This window comes from Pungitius pungitius, chromosome 8 (assembly GCF_949316345.1).
Source record: "Pungitius pungitius chromosome 8, fPunPun2.1, whole genome shotgun sequence".
Taxonomy (NCBI): Eukaryota; Metazoa; Chordata; class Actinopteri; order Perciformes; family Gasterosteidae; genus Pungitius; species Pungitius pungitius.
Genome location: NC_084907.1, coordinates 5,751,136 through 5,771,871, shown reverse-complemented (window position 1 = coordinate 5,771,871; position 20,736 = coordinate 5,751,136). Strand labels below are relative to the sequence as shown.

At 43.3% G+C, this 20,736-nt stretch overlaps 1 protein-coding gene across 1 annotated transcript in view; it reads left to right on the top strand.

Annotated features, from left to right (window-relative positions):
* Positions 1-1,116: 1,116 nt before the first annotated feature.
* LOC119193932 (neurexophilin-2) overlaps positions 1,117-20,736 on the top strand; it is a 32,781-nt gene continuing 13,161 nt past the window's right edge. The window contains exon 1 of the mRNA XM_037447857.2: positions 1,117-1,580. Within this exon, the coding sequence (XP_037303754.1) occupies positions 1,527-1,580 (54 nt within the window). The 5' untranslated portion in view covers positions 1,117-1,526. The remainder of the gene's footprint in view (positions 1,581-20,736) is intronic.

The following is a 20,736-nucleotide window of genomic DNA, read 5'->3' as shown; positions in this document are numbered from 1 at the left end:
TTGTGTGCTGAGTACGAATAGGCATTGAAACGGATGAAAAGCCAGTAAGACACACAGGTAGATAAAGGGGCATTGTGGGAGGGTGTGGGGGGGGGGGACAAACAGCTTGTTGGTCAGTCTGTCATTCAGCCAGACAGTTATCCAGAAGGGACACACATCATCATACGCAGACAGAAAGTCGAGACAGACATTATGCTCACACAGAAGAGACGTCCGCCAGTCACTCGGTCAGATAGGTACGACTTGATTGACAGCATTATATAACGCTACGCAGGCAGACACTCTTTGACAATCCAGCTGACAGACACGCTGATCTCCACACAGATAAACTCGCGAGACGGGCGGGCAAACACTGCGCATCCCACCTCAGTTTCTCTGAAGGGTCGTTTTAAAAGTTCACAATCGGGCGGGCCGCCAGGGAGAGAGGCCCCAACACACCCCGTGCTACATTCAAATTCCAAAATGTGTTTTTCTGGGAATTTATAATCTGGCTAGCCGCTGCTCCACGGTATCACAAATGAAGCCATTATTAAGGTTTGTGTTTTGCATAAGACAACAAATCCATTCGCTCTAATACTAGACTCCAAGTGCAGAGCAAAGAAAGTAACAACTTTTTAGCTTGTGCTCTTTCTATGCATTTATCCATCTATCAATCTATCTGTCTACTGTTAAGTTGGTTTTCTTATATCAATGCAGTCGGTTACAACGACACAGGCCTGGCTATCTAATGCATATACATTGGTTATTGGAATAATATAGTGTTAATAAATAAAGTATTAAGTATGTTTAAATGACAGCTTGATAAGAAATAGGGCTAACAACCATTGTTTTTATGGTGAATGATTCTGATTGGCTGAAGTCTTCTCGGAGAAAGTCCTTTTCCTCACACATCTCACTCTTTTTGGACACACCAAACTAACTTGTATGAGTCTGAAACACCGTCCTTGGAATGCTCTCTCTGATGAAGAGTATGGCTGAATCACCATGTAGACATTGACAAGACAACATAGCATCCACGCAGTTGTGGTCAGTGTGTTTGCAAAGGAGCTGATGTGCGCCATGACGCGCGCAGGTTGGACAGGGGGGGAGGGAGGGTGTTGAGCCCGCGCGCAATAAACAGATACCATCTCTCTAACCCAACCAGTCAGTGTCCCAACAGCCTGCGGAAGCGTTTGGCGGTCTCCAGTGAATCCCCCTCTGTGCCTCCTCCCTCCGACCTGACTTCGTCTGCGCGCAAACTTCCAGCAGCGTCCATCGCGAGCGGAGGCAAACACCATGGATGCGCCACACGAGGCGGACCTGACCAACTGAAGCCACCGCGCCAACTTCCGCCGCCGAGCCCACCGTCACACCCGACTCAACAAACACACAACTTTTGTGATTCCGAGGCGTCCCTTTTTCACCCCCCCCGTCGCCTGCCGGTTCGGGATTGATTGGATTCCGCTGCGCTTCCTCGTTTTCCTTTTTTATGTCCAGCCGGGGAGACGTGTAGTTTTTCGGGGGTGGTCTTCTATAAGGAAGGCGACATGCAGGTTCTCGGTTGGACCATACTTCTCCTTTGCCAGTGGATCCTACGGAAGGTGAGTTAATTATCATCCTGAGAGGAGGAGGGGGGGGAGAAAAACTTTAAATACTCTTTCAATTATAAAAAAAAACACAAGGAAATGAAGGTTCTGCGTTTGGAGAGAAACAAATGTCTTCTCCTTTTAGACAGACGGTTTCCCTGAAAACACTCAACTGGGGAACAAACCAGGTTCATGCAGAAACGTTTGCATGTACAGTCACCGACAGATTTAGGAATCAGACGCAGGGACAAACTGCACGTGTGTTTCGTTTGCGCCGTATTTTAACTACGGGAGTCTGTGTTGGAACTTTCATTCAAAGTTACTCAACGTTTTCGTTTTAACTGGTGATTGTTAGTGGGAATCTCTCTCTCTCTCTCTCTCTCTCTCTATATATATATATATTTATATAGTGAAACACGCTCTTTTCTGCTCGGTGCGCTGAAATGATGCGTTCGCGTGTTCTTGTACTTCAGCTGAAGCGTTTTTCTGATCGCTTTACTCTGACCACGGTCATTTGGACACACACACACACACACACACACACACACACACACAAGACACCCCTGTGGGGCCGCAGATACACCTGCTGTGCTCCATGACCTTTCACCGTGACCCTCCTCTTTCTCTTCTTCCTCACCTCAGACTCCTTTATTTACCAAGTGTTTTCTTAAATAAGGATCTAATAGGCATCCCTGAAAGGGTGTGATTAGCAGGTGAAGCTCACCTGGTCTGAGTGTGAAGGGGGGTGCAGATGGGGCACTTTGCCGGGTGGGCCCACAGTTCTTTGGCATTCTGTGCAGACACCCTGCTGGCTGCTGGCTTGTATCGTGACAGGTAATAACACCTACGCTTCTTCGAAAGATTGAATGCAAATCATTTCTGCAGCAAAAAGTGCGACTGCTCTGGCTCCATCGCATGAGAGTGCAACTCTGGTTCAGGTGTTAGGATTGACTCGGTATTAGATTATATCAGCCGTGCTTTTCAGTAATGCGCCATTTGAAATAGAGGCGGATCGTTTTTCATGTCTTTTTGTTTTGAGTAGTCTCGTTTGTTTAGTATGCGGCGCAGATGACACAGTGATTCAGCTCACATAAAATGACAAGTTGCATCCGTGAGAGCGCTATTGGCTTGAAGGATTAATAAGTGCGGAGGTAAAGAAGGCAGCAAAGAAGTGACGGCAGGTCCAGCATCTGGTAAACAGAGAGGGGAGGAATCAGAGAGGGGAAGGAATGAAGTGTAACATGAACCACCTCTCTCCCTTAATTACATGGGCTCTTTGAACAAAACCCACCCTCGACCTCGAGGTCACTTAATGTACATTTGTGAGTGTATAATTGAGCATATAGAAGAAGAAGAGAGGGGTAGAGGAAGTAAGAGGAATCCATTCATGATTCAAACGCATTTGTATTTTCTAACGGCATCGAACGCGTCAAACTTCTTTTCACAAATGTGTCCAATGTATTTGATTTAACGAACTAGTCGTGGGTTCCCATATTTTTACTCGAGAAAAACAAAACAAAATCCTGCACATAGCGTCCGACGCTGCGATATTCAAAAATGTTTTTCCACCTTTTGCTTTGAAACGATATCTGCAGTAACAGCACTGCAAAAGAAGAAAAGACGTGTGAAGAAAAGCTTCTACGCTGGTTAATGCTCCCAGTAGGAACAATAGCCATAGCCGGCATCTCAACCTGACAAAATCCTCTTATCTCCCCCCAGAAAACAACTAGCTAAACACCCGGGGGATATTACAGCAAGCGAGTCCTTTTAATATCATTATACTGTATATCCCACTTCCTTTACAATCATGTCTCATACATTCTGCATAGCTTTGCATTTCTGTTCTCGGTGAAATCTGTGTGAGAAGTACGGCCGAGTGTGTCTCCACGCCTCCTCTTTGTGCCCACATTTATGTATTTATCCATTGTAGGAAACCACAGATTAAACCAGGTGGTTGTTGGTTCTCTCTCCACACACAAACACACACACACACACGCCTTTTTGTCCATGCATCTGTTTGTCTGTGATCATCTCAACTGTCAAGGAGCCCAGTTTGAACGAGCAGGAGGCACCACTGGCCTGTAATCTGTAAATTATACTCTCTATTCAAAAAAACGATTAGATGTGTAATCTGTTGAAACACGATGATAGAAGCAATCACATTATTGCTACATCTATTGCTCTGGAAACTGTTCCCTGAGATCAAAGGATTCTTTAAATGAAAAAAATGGCACAGATTTATCCAGTGTTTTAATGGATTCTAACATAGTTTGCTTAAGGTTAAGCAACAATCCATTTTTATTTAATTTGTTTTTCTCCCCTTTCAACGGCCCTGTGCCCCATTTTTGACAACCCATTACTTTTAAAAATGATTTATTGGTGCGGTGAACAATTACACCCCAGGCTTGGTATTAGTCTTAAGGAGAGGGGAATTTAATTGAAATGTGTGAAGATATATCATATCATATATTTTAGACTAATGTAAAATAAAACCTCATTACGGACCTGTAGGTCCTGCTTTGTACAAGCACCTGTCCTCCCTGTTCAGGTTCAGGGACTCATGACTGTAAACCTAAATGTATAATGGCACTTTTTAAAATCCATTTCACTTACTAAATAATGATCATAATAATATTTCTGCCCTATATTATATTTTATACCTATGTATTTTATGCCATTTTGGTAGATTTAATTAAAACACTTAAAACCATATAAAGACAAAGATGGGCACATATAATAACTGCATCACCCCACTACTATTCTTCTATTTATAGAGGATCCAGCAATAATAATGAAAGCAAACAGCAGGGGGGGAAAAAAAAGAAGTGCTACCCTGCCAAAATTCAATTACAAACAACGTGCGCCCTCTGTTTGACTGACAGCTCGACTACACCTGAGCCTCCAAGAAAAGGAGTATTATGTTGGAAATTATTGATAAGGCGACGGTATTATTTTCAAGGCACAAAGGAAGAGAGAACCAGAACATATTCAGGTTCTCTGACAGCTGCTGCTGCTCTCTGCTGACAAAAGGCCTGTTGCTGGTTTCCGCTTCTCCCCCCCGATGGATCCACCGCTCTATGTTGGATGTATAGAAGTCAAAGGTCTTCCCGGATCACAGATTATTCATCCATAGTAAATCCACTTCATCGCAATTTGGGTTTCAGTAGTGATTTGAGGAAGATGCCCCATAAAGAAACACTGCAAATACTTAGCGTTATAATCCAATCGTACATCAGGTCTAATAAGTAAAGTTGCTCTTATTGCAGAGGAACTGCCTCTTTGAGCGTGGCGATCTTGGTGGGGAGGGCAGGCAGGAGGGAAGGACCCCAACGCAGAAGAAACAGATGAGGCAGCAGGATGAATGCAGTGATTTATTGTTAAAAAAAAGGCTCTCAGGCTGAGTTACCAAGAGGCAGGTAGCAGGGAATGAAAACTCCAAAACAGCAAAAATGATACAGCGACAAAGGAACAAAAGAAGTGGGCTGGTATGCTGATGGGGGGCGGGGGTGAGCTTATGAATGAAGAAGTCTGGCGAGGAGGCAAATAACCTAAACTTAAAAGGCGGTTAGCACGGCGCACGACCTCACTTCACCACCAAGATAGATAGAGGCCAAGTTTGGATGGAGCACGGTAAGTCATCCCACTTCTCCACCTGTTGATGAAGATGACAAAACATTCACTCATTTGAATCTCAATGTTACGGATTAAAAAAAAACATGTTGCTCCATAGTAGTAGAGTTGGAGAATTCAGAAAAAAAGTGTTATTGAGCACAATACTAATTATACAACATTTATACTGCCGAACATCAATCTGACGGAAAAGGAATGTTTTTAACCAACCACATATTTTTCTGGTTTGTGTTGTTGCTGCAAGAGGCAGGAGGAGAGTAAATAAGTACAGGATCAAGTTTGTGAGTTAAGTAAAGTTTCAAGTCAACACATATGTGATAAGGCAGTGGACATTTTTTAATTTTCAGACCCATAGAAAAACAAATGTGTTGCAAACGTCTCGGAGCTCCTTCACATTGAGTGTCTGTCTCCTTTCTCGCCCGGGGAGGAGAACAGCAGATGTGTCTCAGGTTTAAATGCAGAGGCAGATCACACTTCTTTGGGCAGAGAGGAAACAGCTGGTAAGGAGTGCTGCGTTGCTTTGGTGTCACACATGCAACCGGCTTTGGAACAAAGATTAAGGGTTGGCTCCTTCTTTAAATCAAGACTCAAATTAGAACTCACAATCACGTTCTACTGAAGCGTCAATAACACATTCAAACAGATCGCAGTGTAATAATGCTTGATTTATTGAAGCAGTATGATCGTGTTCATTTAGGACCGATTCAATTTCACTGTGAACAAAAAATACAAAGTGTCCATCCATATTTAATCGTAATTGATTGACAATTTTTTTATACAATATATTTTTTTCAAATATTTGGATAATAAGAAGGGGCCATATATACAAATATAATCCGTACTAATATTATTATCATGGACTATTTAATTACAAAATGACATTAGTTTTGATCAATTGGGATTTGCACAACTTCCTGTTCATGTGAGATCATTTTGTCTATAAAAGGATAGAAACAATAACAATTGTACGCCATAATAATGTGACACGATTTCTGTGTTCCAATTTAGACATTAAGCAAAAATGTCATAAATGTTATTTTCATTCCTCATATTAGTATATAGACTTTTTTTATTTTTACAGATTTTATTTTCAGGTTTAGTTGTTTTTTGTAGCACCACCAGCAGGTGAATTGATAATCTAGATATCATCTAGAATAATATTTAATTATTTTGCCAAACTTGATTTACTTTAACAATAAATCATTCATACACAAGCATAAACCGATTAGAAGCTATATTGATCGCGCCTATATGGGATTATCTAATCAACTTCTCCCAATCCGCCCGGTCCGATCTTCAACTCTATCCTTCAGGAATTTCTTCAAATTAGGCAGTAACTTACAGGTGAAACTGCTGCCAGTAAGTTACTGTAATTTTACAGTGAAAGGTTTTACAGTGCACAAATGCCCTGGTGGACTCCAGTTGAACTGTTTGGATTACGATGCGCTAAATAAATAATGTTCTTGCGACAATTTCAAACAAAGGTCTAATAAAAGAAGTGTTGACATTTTGAACAGACCTGTAAAAACATGAAACTTGACAGGAAACTAACTGTAGTTCTGTACAATGTATATATTAAAACACCTATGGATTAACTGACTAGCATGCGGCTCTAATCTTATGTCCGCCTGGGGTTGCGGTGCTACGGGCGAAGGTCAGGTGACCACCAAAGTCGTCATGACTCAACCCATGGGGCGACTTGAACATCTGTTCACCGTCCCAGCCGGACATCGGCAGCCACTTTGTCCGCACAGCTTAAATAAGTGCAGTAAATGCTGACGGAAGGATGCGAACTCGCTGAGCAGAAGGCTGTGTGGAAACACAGTTAAATCATCTGTTGGCTCCCTCTTTTCGGTCTGGTAGTGCTATCTTTTGTTACGCATAGTCGAACAGCGGAATGATTTATGTGATTATTCCACCCAGTCTGCTAGTTTTTCTTTTTTCTTTTTACATCACCTGGCTTTTTTCTTCTACAATGCTTTAGGCTAATTTCATAGTGAGATATTTGCTCTCCTTTCATTCATTTCCCAATGTTTTATCTACGTCTTTTCTCATACTTATTGCTAAATGAATGTTTTTTTAAATAGGACGAGGTACTCACAGTGAAAAATGACAGGATTCTGAGAAAAACCGAGTGCATTTCTCTGTTCAATTTTACAAACTAGCCTCCAGCTGTCACAAGAGTCTTGCTTTGGTAGACTTGGTTGTGAATGCCAGATGGTGGGCTTTCACATAACTGCAAATAACGCTGGCAATTGGTTGAAGCTTTTATGTTGGAAAGAAAAATATGGAAATCAGACAAGCAGATCTGATCAATTCAATAAAACGCCTCCTCCTGTCTCGTCTGGGATCTGGTGGAGTTTCGGAAAAGAGAACAAGTTAAAATAGAAATGTAAACAAAATGTTTTTCATATATTAACAGTTTACAGCACGATGGAAGGGATCAGATGCGACAAAACCTTTTGATTTTTTAAGTCTCTTAATGTGTGGTCTATGTCCTTTTGCAAAAAAGAAATGCCTCATTCATGTTGCCTGCATGAAACACTTGTTGCATGTAATTCTTGACTGGATGAAAAAAATAAATCATGCTGAGAATGGGAACATTTAAATGGCTGCACAGATTGTGTTTGGATAGTTGAGTGTTTTGTCGTTTGTCTAAAAAACATTCCAGGTATACAAAGCATAATCAGAAGATTGTCAATGTCAATATTTATGGTCAGTTTGGTGTCATCTCAAGTTTCCTAATATGTTAAAACAATACAACTTTGTCCTTGATCCTTAACTTTAGTATGCGTCTTGTCATCAGTGGGGTTAAAACCTTGGAGCCTGAATGCATGACATCAATTAAAAACACAACCACAGAAGCAGAACACCGGGCTCCACATCGGACCCTGGCATGAAGCTCCACTGCCAGGGTAGTCTGGAGGAGGAGGCCTGTGGACAGCTGCTGCCTCAACCCCCCCCCCACACCGAGAGGATCCTCGCATCTCATGCCCCTGGACAAACTGGCCGGGCCTCCCGCGCGGCTCTGTAGGAGAACTTGCCAGCTCGGCCCAGCCGAGAAGGGAGAGGGCGGCGTTGGAGATTGATGGAGGGCTCGGGCGGCTGGGCCTGTGAATCTCTGTGTTCGTCATTGTTGTGGGTTCTGTACCATTGTGCTTGGCTCTACATTACCACAGTTACCACAGCCTCTGTTTCCTCCGTGTTCTGTTGGCTCTCTCCCGAGCGAAAGGGAAGGGGGGGACGAGGGACAAAGCACATGCAGAGATAGACACACCTGATCTGCCTTGAAGTGAGCTGTGCCCACCTGCGGAATACACACATAGCATTTTAATGCACCCTGAATGAATGGGCTGGCATCATTACAATAGTACTGCGTATGACTCACCAAGCCTTGAGTTGCTACTGTGGAAAATTGCTCCCTGAGAGGAGTTGTTGGGGGGGGGGGGGGGGGGGGGATTGGGTGGCGCAAGAAAGAGAGAATACAAGAGGAGATGATAACGTCTGAAATGGAATCAATTCAAAAATATTACTCGCAATATGTTTGGCGAAGAAAAAAAAAAAACCTACAAGTATAGAATGGAGCTGTGATAAAAACAAATTATCCCTAAGCCCATGCAGAAACACACGTGCACACAACCGGGAGGGGGGGGGGGGACACTTGAGAGAGGTACCCGACTGTTCACGTTGTCATGGCCGAGTTGCGATAGACGCAGAGCTTATCTATTACACAGCAATTACCGCCGAGGTACGATGCGGCCATGGTGGCACCGGGGGGAGAAAATGAACACTTAGCCGCAGCCAATAAAGGGACATCACAGCCGTCCGTGTCACGGCCCCCCGTGATGCTGTCTACTACTTCATCCATCATCTCACCCCTTGAACGTTGACCTCAACTCCACCTAAATGTTTGGGTACCTTTTGGAATACTAGCAGTGAGTGGTAATACAGATTCACATTTACTGAAGGCCTCGGCCTTACATTTTGGTGACCAGTAAATGAGCATTGGGAACGTTATACGTCACCCTGTAGGCGCATCGCCTCTCAAGTCTACGGCGACCGGAGGTCTGCTTGTTTGTCCCACGTTTGTGTTGGCTTTGTTAAGGGGTGGCATCTTGTTTGTTGTAGTTGCGTAGTTAGGTTCTTTTGCATGACTTGATAAATAAACCAGCCAGGGGAGATAGCGGGTGTAAAGGGGGTCAGCCCTACTTTGGATCGCTCCACTTTGAGACGTCCCCAGTCATCTCAGTGATGTGAGAGCAGTGTGTTTATCTCTCCCTCTCCCCCTTTTTTTCCTGGCTGCGAGGAGCAGAGTTGAGCTTTGGAGACAAACCCCATCAGACCCTTGGCTCCCAATGACGGACACCGCGTTTGTCTCATGCGCGCACGACGAATAGCTCGGCTCTCGGCGGGCCGCCGCTAACCCGTGGTCACTGTGTTGCCTGGTCTACCCCCCCTCCCCCCTCCGACCCCCCGACCCCCCCACCGGGAGAAAACACAAAGCCGCGTGTTTCCTAATGCGTCCACATGTGTTTATTACACGAGAGAACCGAAACGCGGCGGAACGCTGAATTGTTGAAGGAAAACAAAAAATGTGCGTGCGCTGGTGTGCGGCTGTTAACGTGCACATTTTTTTAAATCGTCGCTCTAAATTCTAGTTGCAGATGTATTTCTTTGTTTTCCTACACGTGCGAGCAACACTTGTTAAACGGGTGAAGCACATATAGTATTAAACAGCCGTGGGGTTTTCACAGCGCCCGATGATTAATAGTGACACACCCACAGGAGAAATATAAAAACGGATTATGTGCGTGTAATGAAATACTAAGTGTAATCCGAGTGACACCAAACACCATAACTCATGGTGCAGACGGCGTCAGGGTCAGCGCCGCTACAGATGACACCGTACAGGAGGGAATCGGTTATTTCTTTTAGGTTTTTTTTTTTTTAGGGTTCATTTTTTAATATCTCCAGCACGGCTTGTAGCACATTAATTCAGACAAGCGTTGGATTGATTGGAGAACTGAAGCAGGGGGAGAGTAAGACAAAAAAAAGAGAGACGAAACACAGGTGTCTTAGGACTCTGACATCTCTGGTAAGCCTCACTGCACTAAACCTCGGCATATTAATAAATAAGAAATCCTGCGGATATCTGCCGCAAATACAAGAATCTCTGGGATTTCATGTTTTTGGTTTTTGTTCAGGAGACATGCAATAATGGGGTCTTGTTTTCATCCTTGTTTTTCCTTTCAGGATGTCAGATACTATACATAGTGCATTATTGAGATGAAAGAAACAAAGCATGCTTGCGGAAGCTGTGATTTTTCTTTTTCACTGAGGGCACGAGTTGTTCTTTCTGCGGACGGGTTTCCCCGCGTCGAAACTTTCTTTATAGATTTTCCTGGACTCGGGCCTAATGGAGGACGGTCAGGAGATTTCAGCCTGGAGAGAAGCGAGCACTCTGCCGAACCGTTTGGTCACAGATTGCTGGCTACTCTCTCAGTCCACAGCACTTCTCGGTGTTTCTCCCTCACTCTTTCATCTCACACCTTTCTCACCTGCCGCCTGCCCGTCACAACACCGTCACAATCGGGCCTCTATCCTTCACTCCATCGCCCCCCCTCCCCCGGCCTTGATTCTGGTCATGCCGGGACCGCAAGTACTTTTGTGTCTGATCAAAACATCGCCCTGGAAGATATAAAATATTTGAGGAAAATGTCCTATTTTCAGCTACCAGCTCCTAATGCTCTGATAGCTTGTGCTGGTGGAGGAGATTTGTGTGTTTTTGTTGTTGTTTTTTTTCCCTCCCTGTTATGGTGGTTTCTGGCTCCAGCCATCATGTTTCTCTCTGGGTGTTTCTGGATCAAGACATGGCAGTTCTCGCTGTTGAATTATATAAAATCTCTGCTTGGTTTTCAGTTAATTAGCGCAAGCAACGCAACGAAAAAGCAGCGGGGGTAGGGGGGAGGGCGGGGAGAGATTGATGGCAAGAGGGTGGGAGTGGTGTGTGCGAAGGCGGCGAGGGTAGACTTTCCCTTCCTTTAACTCGGTCCAAGTTGTCCTGAAGGGGTTTTGCTGGGGAGGGAGTCTAGGTCAGGACTGAGGAAGGAGAAGAGTGCACAGCAGACTGAACCCGAAGCTGTGCGGCTCAAAAGGGGGGAACATCGGAAAACATCTGAGCTGCCCTCACGTTGGCTCGTGCAGGGCTTATGTCAGCATGTGTCAAAGGACCTTGACATGCGTGTTTTTGCTCCTATTATATGGGTCATATATATATATATATATATATGGGTTCATGTGGGAGTAGCTTTGCAGAAACGATCCGCAATTTCTGTTCGCTCAGTGCATTTCTGACAGGACTCACTGTGTGTTTGTTTGGGTTAGAGGCCGTATCATCTGGTGTGTCTCTGTGTTGATGGTCGGATCGACCCAGGGCAGAACTGGCACGCCACTTTCCCGGTGGGCCGACGGGCCTTTTCAGCCAACAACAAAGAGATTCTGTCTTGTTTTGTCTGGACCATAAAACCGTTTTATTTTTATTTTTATTAACTAAATCTACAGTGATGAGATGATGATGATGATGATGATGAAAGGGAAACATGCATGTCCGTCTGCATCCGCCCCCCATGTTCTAAATGAATACATGAGTGTGCGCGCTCAGCTGACAAGATGTTTCCTGCCTAGTGGAGAGAGTAAAGTCCTGATCCGTGTTTAACAAGTATTAACAAAGTAATTGATGTTTAACCCATTACAAAGTGCATTGATTGCATCCTGCATTCAGCAACCTGACGATTGCGCGCTTTGCATTAAAAAGTCCACTGAAAGCATCGCACTTTTTCTTTAGCTGAAGACCAGGGTTGATACGTTCCTCCATGCAGCGCTGGAGGCATTATTGCATCAAGTTGTGTGTGTGTGTGTGTGAAGTGATGACATTTTGAACAGAAATTGGTGGCGGACTGCAACTTGTCTGGTTGGTAGTAGCAAAAAAACGCGAGACAGTAATTCTAGTTTCCTAGATTTATAAAAGGTATCTTGATAAACCAAGCAATGAATCAATTTCTCTGAAAAAAGAACTGCTATCATTAGCTTTTGCATGACTGAAATAAACCCGTCCAACCTTTGTTTTGGTCTACCTGCCTGCCAACCTGCGTAAACTCTACCTACATCCATTTTTTTTAAATTGACTCAACTTAAATGGACGAACATGTCACCCACTTGACTCTATATGTTTGAAACCAAAAACTTCACTTCACTTATAGTCACAATTTGTTTGGAGAAAGTATGCAATTCACCTTTAAGAAATATTTAATTGTAGTAATGCTGTGTTTACTGGTAAGAAATGCATCGTGGATTTATTTTATGTAAATTTAAACGGTGGAGTTGCTAATGACGTAGACACGCATCCACTAAATCATTCTAATGCTTTCTGTATCATATGAGCTGGGTGGTGCTCAGTTAGAGTTCTACATACAGCTCACATGATAAATCACCTCTCAGGTCGCGCATTAGTTCAGATCAGATTTTATTAATCCCCACCGGCAAAAAATTGAGTTTGTGAGATTTAGGCTAGAACATCATTACCTTGATTGTGAGGATTTGTCTTTTTTGTCACATCGTCACCATTTGAATGTAGCTTTAAATAATTGTTTTTAAAAACCTTAATGCATTGACGTACCGCTCAGCTCTTTTGCATGAAGCCCAGTGGATGAATCACGATGCAAAATTCAGACTCCCGGCTAAAGAAAGCTGCTCCTCACTCATTCTCAGTCACAGCTGGACCACGGAGGAAAAGAGATGGCTTTCTCTCCGTGTGTCCTGGTCACAGGGGCGCAGATGGAACAAGTTTCCCCCCCGAAGCCCGAGTTCACTTCACTCCCCGGATGCCCCCCCCCCCTCCTGGAACCAGACCCCAACCTGCATGTAACGACATGACCATTCGGTGACAGCGACATAATGTGGCACCTCAGAGAGAAACCAGCCAGACAGCGAATGAGGGCCCGCCAAGTGACAGACAGACGGGGGGGAAATGGACACATACGGTCCCTGTGCGGCGGGCAGCTGTGCTTCTGTATGTTCATCTGAGGAGAGAGAGAGGGGACAACGCAACGCAGCACAGGCCAGCAGGGCATCAGCAGAATCTGTGTAACCTCCGGGAGGACCGAGCGGGCAGCGCTGATCGGACTCTTCTTCTCCTCTTTGTGACTTTGGGCCGAGAAGTTGGAATAACCTTTAATTTGTCAGTGCAAGTGTCTGCTGACATTTTTTTGCACAAGTGACTGCGTGAAGTTCAACCGACTACGGTTCAGGGATGAAAAGTGAGCGCTTGAATGAGTTCAAGTTCATTTGCAAGCTCTGTGATGCATTCGACTCATCCTGTACACACTACATGACTTTAGAAGTCTTTATTTCTTCTCTTTTTTTTGACACAAATGATTCAGTTATAAAACGATTTTCTCTGTTTACCGCATTTAAAGTCTGAAATTAAATTGTTTGTGGTGTCTTCTTGCTACAGGGTACAAACCCGCTGTGTAAATTACTTGTCCTGTGTGCTATTTTGAGGGAAAGAAAACACCCGAAAGAGAACAATTTACATTTTTGGTTTCATGACAGTGTGCCCAGTGTGTTCAGACCGCCGCTACTTTGTGTGGACAGACAGAGACAGTGATTTGCATACGTTTGTTTGGTTACATCATCTCTCCATTTGCCTTCTGGCTCAGCTGTCAATCAAACACAGACATGGAACACACCCACTCGTATGCTTGATGACCAAAGGAGCATTTATGGTTTAAATTGAATTCATTCCACGAATTTTTCTTTAATTCCACAACTAGGTTGTGTGTCCTCCTGAAGTCCATATCTTTTGTTTTCCTAATAAAATCACACTGATATCGATCGATTTTTGACTGCCAAAAGGAAATATTTTTGAGGTTTAGTAGCTGTGCGTCTGCACACAATGTGGTGACCAGTTCGCCACCTAGAGCTGCAAAGTCAACCTATGCCTTTGTCGGGTCCACCGAATGGCTCATCAACAACTGGATGACCCGGATGATTAACTCAAATGTTGTTGATCTCCTGACCTTTTCTTTTCTCAACACTTGGATGTGCTGAAAAGTAATATAGAACACACGTTCTTATCAGAAAGGCGAATTCTAGCATGCTAACACGCTAAATTGAGATGGTACCAATGGTGCAAATTACACCCGCTAGCTGCCGCCATGCGATCGTTGGCATTCAGGTCCCGGCTTCACCGGAGCTCGACCTCGCAGAGCGGCTCGCGTCTTCCGTCCCGCCTCCTCGTCTGCTCCCAAGTCCTCGTGTTTTTGTTTTTTTCAGGCATTCTTTTCCCTTAATATTTCATTTCTCTCTCATCCCTTTCTGGTGGGATGTTTTCGTGTAGCGCGTAGATAAGCAGGCCGGCGTGAGGCTCGTGTCTCGCTACATCAGACAGCCGAGTATTGAGGGGCCGGCTCCGCGTCCCGATGGCCCCGCGGAGCCACATAAATCAAACACATGCAAGGACAGAAAGAAAGAGATTAAAAAAAGATATCTGTGAGTGATTGACTGCCCTGTTGCCTTGTAAAATAGAGCCCCTCCCCCCCCCCCCCCCCCCACCCCGCCAAAAGGTTTACAGAAAGAAAAACATGCTAGTGTGTAGACGGACCTTTGCAGTAGTCTGGTACCAACAAGACCTTGAATGAGTAATCGCTCGCTTCCAGAGCGGCACACGCACTTCACCCAGACAATTTATGACGTAGTCTACCATCTGAACATTATTCCTGAGATGGACTTGAGGACTTAACCTTAGAGTAGCGTCTAAGATGATGCGTACACAAATTTTGCTCGCACATTACCGTGCGCCTCAAGGTTTATCACATCTTACAAGATCTCATCAGGCAAAGCAATTTGTATTTAACTGGATGCACATTATTTGGAGATTGCCACATCCACTAAATAGAGATTAAAATGAGATTTACAAATGAATTTTACTCATAAATGTTTTTGTAATTTTCTCCGATGTTTAATCCACAAGGTCAGTGCTTCTCAAAGCGCCCATGTGCCCCCCCCGTGTGTCGCCCATATTAATGCCGTACTTGCCATTCCTCCTGAATAGTTATCTTCATATTCGTATCAGATACACTACCTGCTCCAAAGACTTTGGGATTTAACGCGTGTTCTTAAATATTGTTTTTTCGATCATTTTTTTAAAGCCACGTTTTTACTTTTCACCAACCGGCTCCAACAGACACATCTGGTGTCTTTATGCGCATTGCCTCTGCAATGGTTTTATTTCGGTGAGATTTTATTTTCATCTGTGATAACAAATGTTCTTTGTTGAGATACCAATCCACCCTCCCATTTTCATTTACCACTTCTGATGTAGCAAAGATTAGATTCTGCTGCCAAATGGTTTAGTTAATGATTTCATTCTCGTTCGTCATTGAGATATCAAATCCCCACGTCTCCTTTTCCGTGTAGAAAAACAGATTACAATCTGTTGCCAAATAATTCTGGTCATGTATTGTGGATCAGACTGCATGTTGTGACAAGAGTTATTGTTCCTGTAAGCGGCGAAGGTTCCCTACATGCAGCAATTCAAAAATTAGAATAAAAATAAATAAATCACAAAAAAATTCATCCTGTGATTTTATTTTGAAGGGACTTTTTTAATGCAGCGGAGTGTCCTTATTTTTTCTGGCTCATCCGTCCATGTTTTCAGCAGCGTGTGCCAGGTTGGGTCAAACCATTCTGATATGGGGCAGACATTGGGTTTTTAGGATAATTAAACATCCTGAATATAAAATATAAAATTCAGCTTATGTACTTGATTTTGAATAAATTCGAGAAGTTGAGAATTTTCCTCGATTTGGGTCGCGGCTTGTCATTAAGGGGGGATGGTGGGTCCCGGAGCCAGACCAGTTGAGAACCACTGCTCTAAATTATCCTTTGAACTGATCAGTTTTTCATTTCATAACAAGTTTACAATTTATTTTAATGAATGTTCTAAACATTCTTTAGAGTTCTGTGAGTTTGTGTAAAGTTTTCTCAATAATATTATGCAGAAAACTGAAGGTTTTATTACATATGTGTTTAATCCTTTATATCCGGTCATAGGCTTTCTTTCTGAACTAGTTTTATTCAAGCAACTAAAAGGAACTTTTAATTGTTCATGATAGCCTCTTTATAATTTATATGCGAAAACGCTCACATTTTAAGACACCATTTCCATACAACATTTTTTCCTGACTACCCTTGCAATGCAAATAGTTTAGTTTTTTCTCACTGCAGAGGCAGAAATCCGATTGCTAGAAGTTAGCTTTACTGAAAGCTTCTGAGTGGAAGGTGCATAATGTCATTACTGATTCAGTCGGCAGAGGGGGTTGTCAGGAAGGATGGAGGGGGTGGAGGTGGGGGGGGGGAAGAGGAGGAGGGTGCAAAAAAAAAAGAAAAAAGAATCTCTGCTCAAATTAAAAAAATGCCACAAAATGAAATAAAGATGAGTGCTCCACTGGGCCACACACTGAATATAAAAGACAAGTCTGTGAAATATACATGGCTGGTAGGAGAGTTGAGCAGAATGCTAAGCTCCAAACTCTACCTGTTACCCCACAACGCCGAGCCGGATCCTGAGCTCGCTCATCACACAACATTTAGGGAATTATCCAACCAACCGCTGCGATGTGTCCATCCGAGCGGTTTCCTGCTCACCTAGGCAACAAGAGACAGGAAGACATAAAAGAGAAGAGACCATCTCCTATATTTAATAAGATTTGGTGTTATTTTTCCCCTGTCCGTAATGCCTTTATTATTGCAGATTAGCTTAGCGGTGAAAGGTATTGATTGTGAACCGGCGCGCCGACTGGGACTGAAGAGAAGGAAACAGAGAGGGGGGCAGGTGATCTGTTTAAAAAAAAAAAACATCTCGTAAGGTGGGTTTTTCCAACTTATTCCAGTCAAACGAGCAGGGTACATTTATAAGCATACCTGGCAAACCTCCCTCTGGGACATGGCATGCAGAGGAAATTGTAACATGAAGTGCGTGGTGCATGTCGCAACATGAACCAGTCAATGCTAGAAAATTATTCCAACGTATTTCATATTATTACGGGAAGGCAGTCTGAGTGAGCGACACAACAAGGGGTATTGAGATTATTATTTTTGTTTCATTAGAATATTAAAGAAACAAGAGTTCCATATACAGTGTATTTGTTGAGATGCAAATTTAATCTCGCTTACTCACATATATACAACAGCATGATATTTCAATGTTTTCTTTGTTTCCTTGCGAAAAATAATGTATTGCTGAAAGAGAAAAAAGCAAGGTTGGAAAAATACATGGAGATGATGAGTGAGTGATTGTGTTCGTGTTCCTATTCTTAGCCGGGGCAGTGGGGAAGCAGGACTAACGACGCTTCCTGACCTTAATGACTACCACTCAAGGTCAGTTTTCCACTGATGCATCATGGGCAAGGTGGCCTGGACCGCTGGAGAGCACTGCCAGATTGAAAGTGTTGTAGTTTTCTGTAACTTTGCACCAGAATCTATCACTGTTGCGCCTGTAGGAGCATTAAATACATCCACGAGCAATTTATTCAACAATGCAGATCTAAGGAGGAACTGCTAGAACTTGTTCAGCAAGTCACACACATGATTTTTCACAGTTTCTCAAAGTTATGTACTGATACTTAATTAAAAAAACAATGTAAGGCAGAACAACGTGGGGTTTAGCTGAATGACTAACGACTGAAAGCATCAGGAGCATTTCCTTTAAATTTCTCTGCAAATCCATGCTGTTAGTTTGGGGTTTATGCAGTGAATTGGAACCATATGTTTAGGGTGTTCCTAGTTGTCAGCTGATGGCGGTCATATTTGACTCGGGCAGGTTTTCAGTCTCAAATTAGCATCAACCTTTGGTGCTGAGAATCCAAAGAGCTCAAAAACTGGTTTACAGCAGTAAATACGTTGCATTTTAAAGCTATGATCTCTGTTCATGACAACACTTTGGGGACTTTTTTAACTAAAAAAATAAATAATTAAAAGGCAAATTAATCAAAATTGATTTTGTTGAGCTGTTTTTTAGTGACAGGTGCAATCTCGTTAGCCGCTAGCTGTTAGCCCAGCTACAGCCGCTACAGCTACAGGACCCGCCTCCCACAATCCACCTGGTCACTGCCCACTTTGAGCTGTGCGACTGCTCTTCAGAAACCTATGGGTTACATCACAGAAACAAAGTCTGTGTTTATCAAACAGTCTATAGACTCAAAGCACTAATCCAATGAATTATTTAAAAAAATAAAAGTCTTAAAGCTTCTGTCTTATCTTTCAAGTCTGGATGTCAAAGCACTGTAAGGAGTTAGAAGGGATAGGATGTGCAGTGGACAACATGTATGCAGACCGTTAGTCATTATCACTGCTCATTCTTTCATTGGCACGCCAACAATTTAATGAAGATTTCAAAAAATTTGATTTTAGAGGATTAGAGACTAAGAAAGCATTCATTCTTAAAGCATTATAGATTTTTCTGGAGGGTTTTCTCAGCTTGTCTCAGCTTTTTTGCTGACGGCAGCACAGAAAATACGGGGAGCTGTGGACATGTTGTTAAAATATTTTATAGGTAGTTTTTTAGATTGACATCTTTATTCTAATGATGTTTGAAGACTATAGTTTCAACATTAAAAGGTTTTACAAGATCCCTTATAAAACCTTTTAGGTTTTCTGAACCAACGCACTTTCAACAGGGAATTCATTTATTGAAGTGTTACATGTAAGGTGTTGCTGCCGTAATGGTGTTTTGATTCCTTTCGTCAACTGGTTTCCAGTTTGCATACCTAAAAATGATTTTCTCGATTTATAAATTAGAAACAATATCATATCATCATCAAGTGTTTCTCTCGTCTGTCTTGGAGGAGGAGAAAGCACATTAAAGAGACAAAGGGATTTATAAGAGACCAGACAAAGGAGAAGAGGAAGCTGCAAACGGGAGGACAGCTAAACGTTGACAGGAGGGAAGGAGAAGCAGCCACTCTCACTTGCTGGGATCATTCATTTGTGCTCTAATTAGCAGGAATGCCACAGAGGGAACGCGGCGCCTGCGTAAGGACGAGCGGCGACGTGTTTGTGTGTCCTGGGTCTGTGACCTGCCCCGGCTGCAAGTCTCCTGGCTTGTTAGAAATGACAGATTGGCCGCTCTCCTGCACCAACCACCCACAAGGCCACCCCCCCCCCCACCCTCCCCTCACCACCTCCCCTACCCAACCCACCCATCTGCTCTGGAAGCACGCCAGATCCTTACACCCGTCTTGTATTATTACACCGGGTGGGCGTTTGTCGGTCAGTACAGTTTTTTTTCTGTAGGTCTGGTTGGATTGAGGCGGGGGACCTCAAATTATTCTTGTGTTTTTGTTGCATTCATCAATTTTGGCTTGACAGAAGGTGTTCAATCACGTATTATCCCAAACGTGGAATATTATGTCTTTGACATCTTTTGTTAGAACTAGGCCTGTCAATAGCCCTATAATAGAAAAATGTACTAATTCATTGCACAATTCATTCATCTCCATGAATGTTGTTTTTAATTAATGTTTTTTAAGACTAAGAGTAAATCTAAAAAATAAAGACTAGAAAGCGTGTATTTTCGTATTTTAATTGTTAATGTTATTTTAAACACAAAACTACACACATTTGATTATCTTGGAGGCAGAATTCCACCGGGTGGACCATGTTGAACTAGCGACTCTTGCTGCTGTCCTCGAGCACTTTGCTGTCATTTAACGGCTGTCTTTGAAGTGCCAACAATCTCCCCACATTTAGCAGGACGTTTGCAAACCGTGGTTTGTAAACCTCCTACTAAATGTGCCGCGCAGGGTAACGTTGGATGTTGAGATGAAAGTAGCCTAGCAGCTAGCTTAGCCTAGCAGCTAGCTTAGCGTAGCAATCGCATAGATTAATGCCTTTATGTTGACAGCCCTCGTTAGATCGGTTCACTTAAGAAGCACATGATGAGCCCTTAGAACCGGTAACGGCCCGAGCGGCGCTCCTAATTCAGCCGAAACTGGCTACACCGACTAACTGTCGAAAGACTTTATTGAAAGAGCTGGAATTGACTTCATGGGTCACTATTCATTTCCTGAGTTTTCTCACTCATTGTGAATAAGCTGCTTCAGCCAAGCTTTTCTTTTTTCAGCTGTCCCCTGATTTTTTTAAGACCCAGACGGTGCAGTGAGCCTCAGCATCCCCCGGGCCTGAAAACATTCATTTAGATAGTGCCAATATCCAATCTTCCAATATGTTTCTACAGGACATATCTTTAAGGGAAAAACGAGGGAGAGAAATGTATCACTGTTGATATCCTTTTGTCAGTGACATCACATTTATAAAGGCTGTGTGCGTGCATTGGCTCCTCCATTTGCTTCAGTTTGTGTGTGTGTGTGTGCGTGTTTACTGGAGCTACTGCAGTAAAGCATCTTGCCCAGGGACAGAGCCGCGCTGCCCCACGCGGTAATTGAACCACAGATCCTGCTGGATTATTAGTCACAAGTCTGCG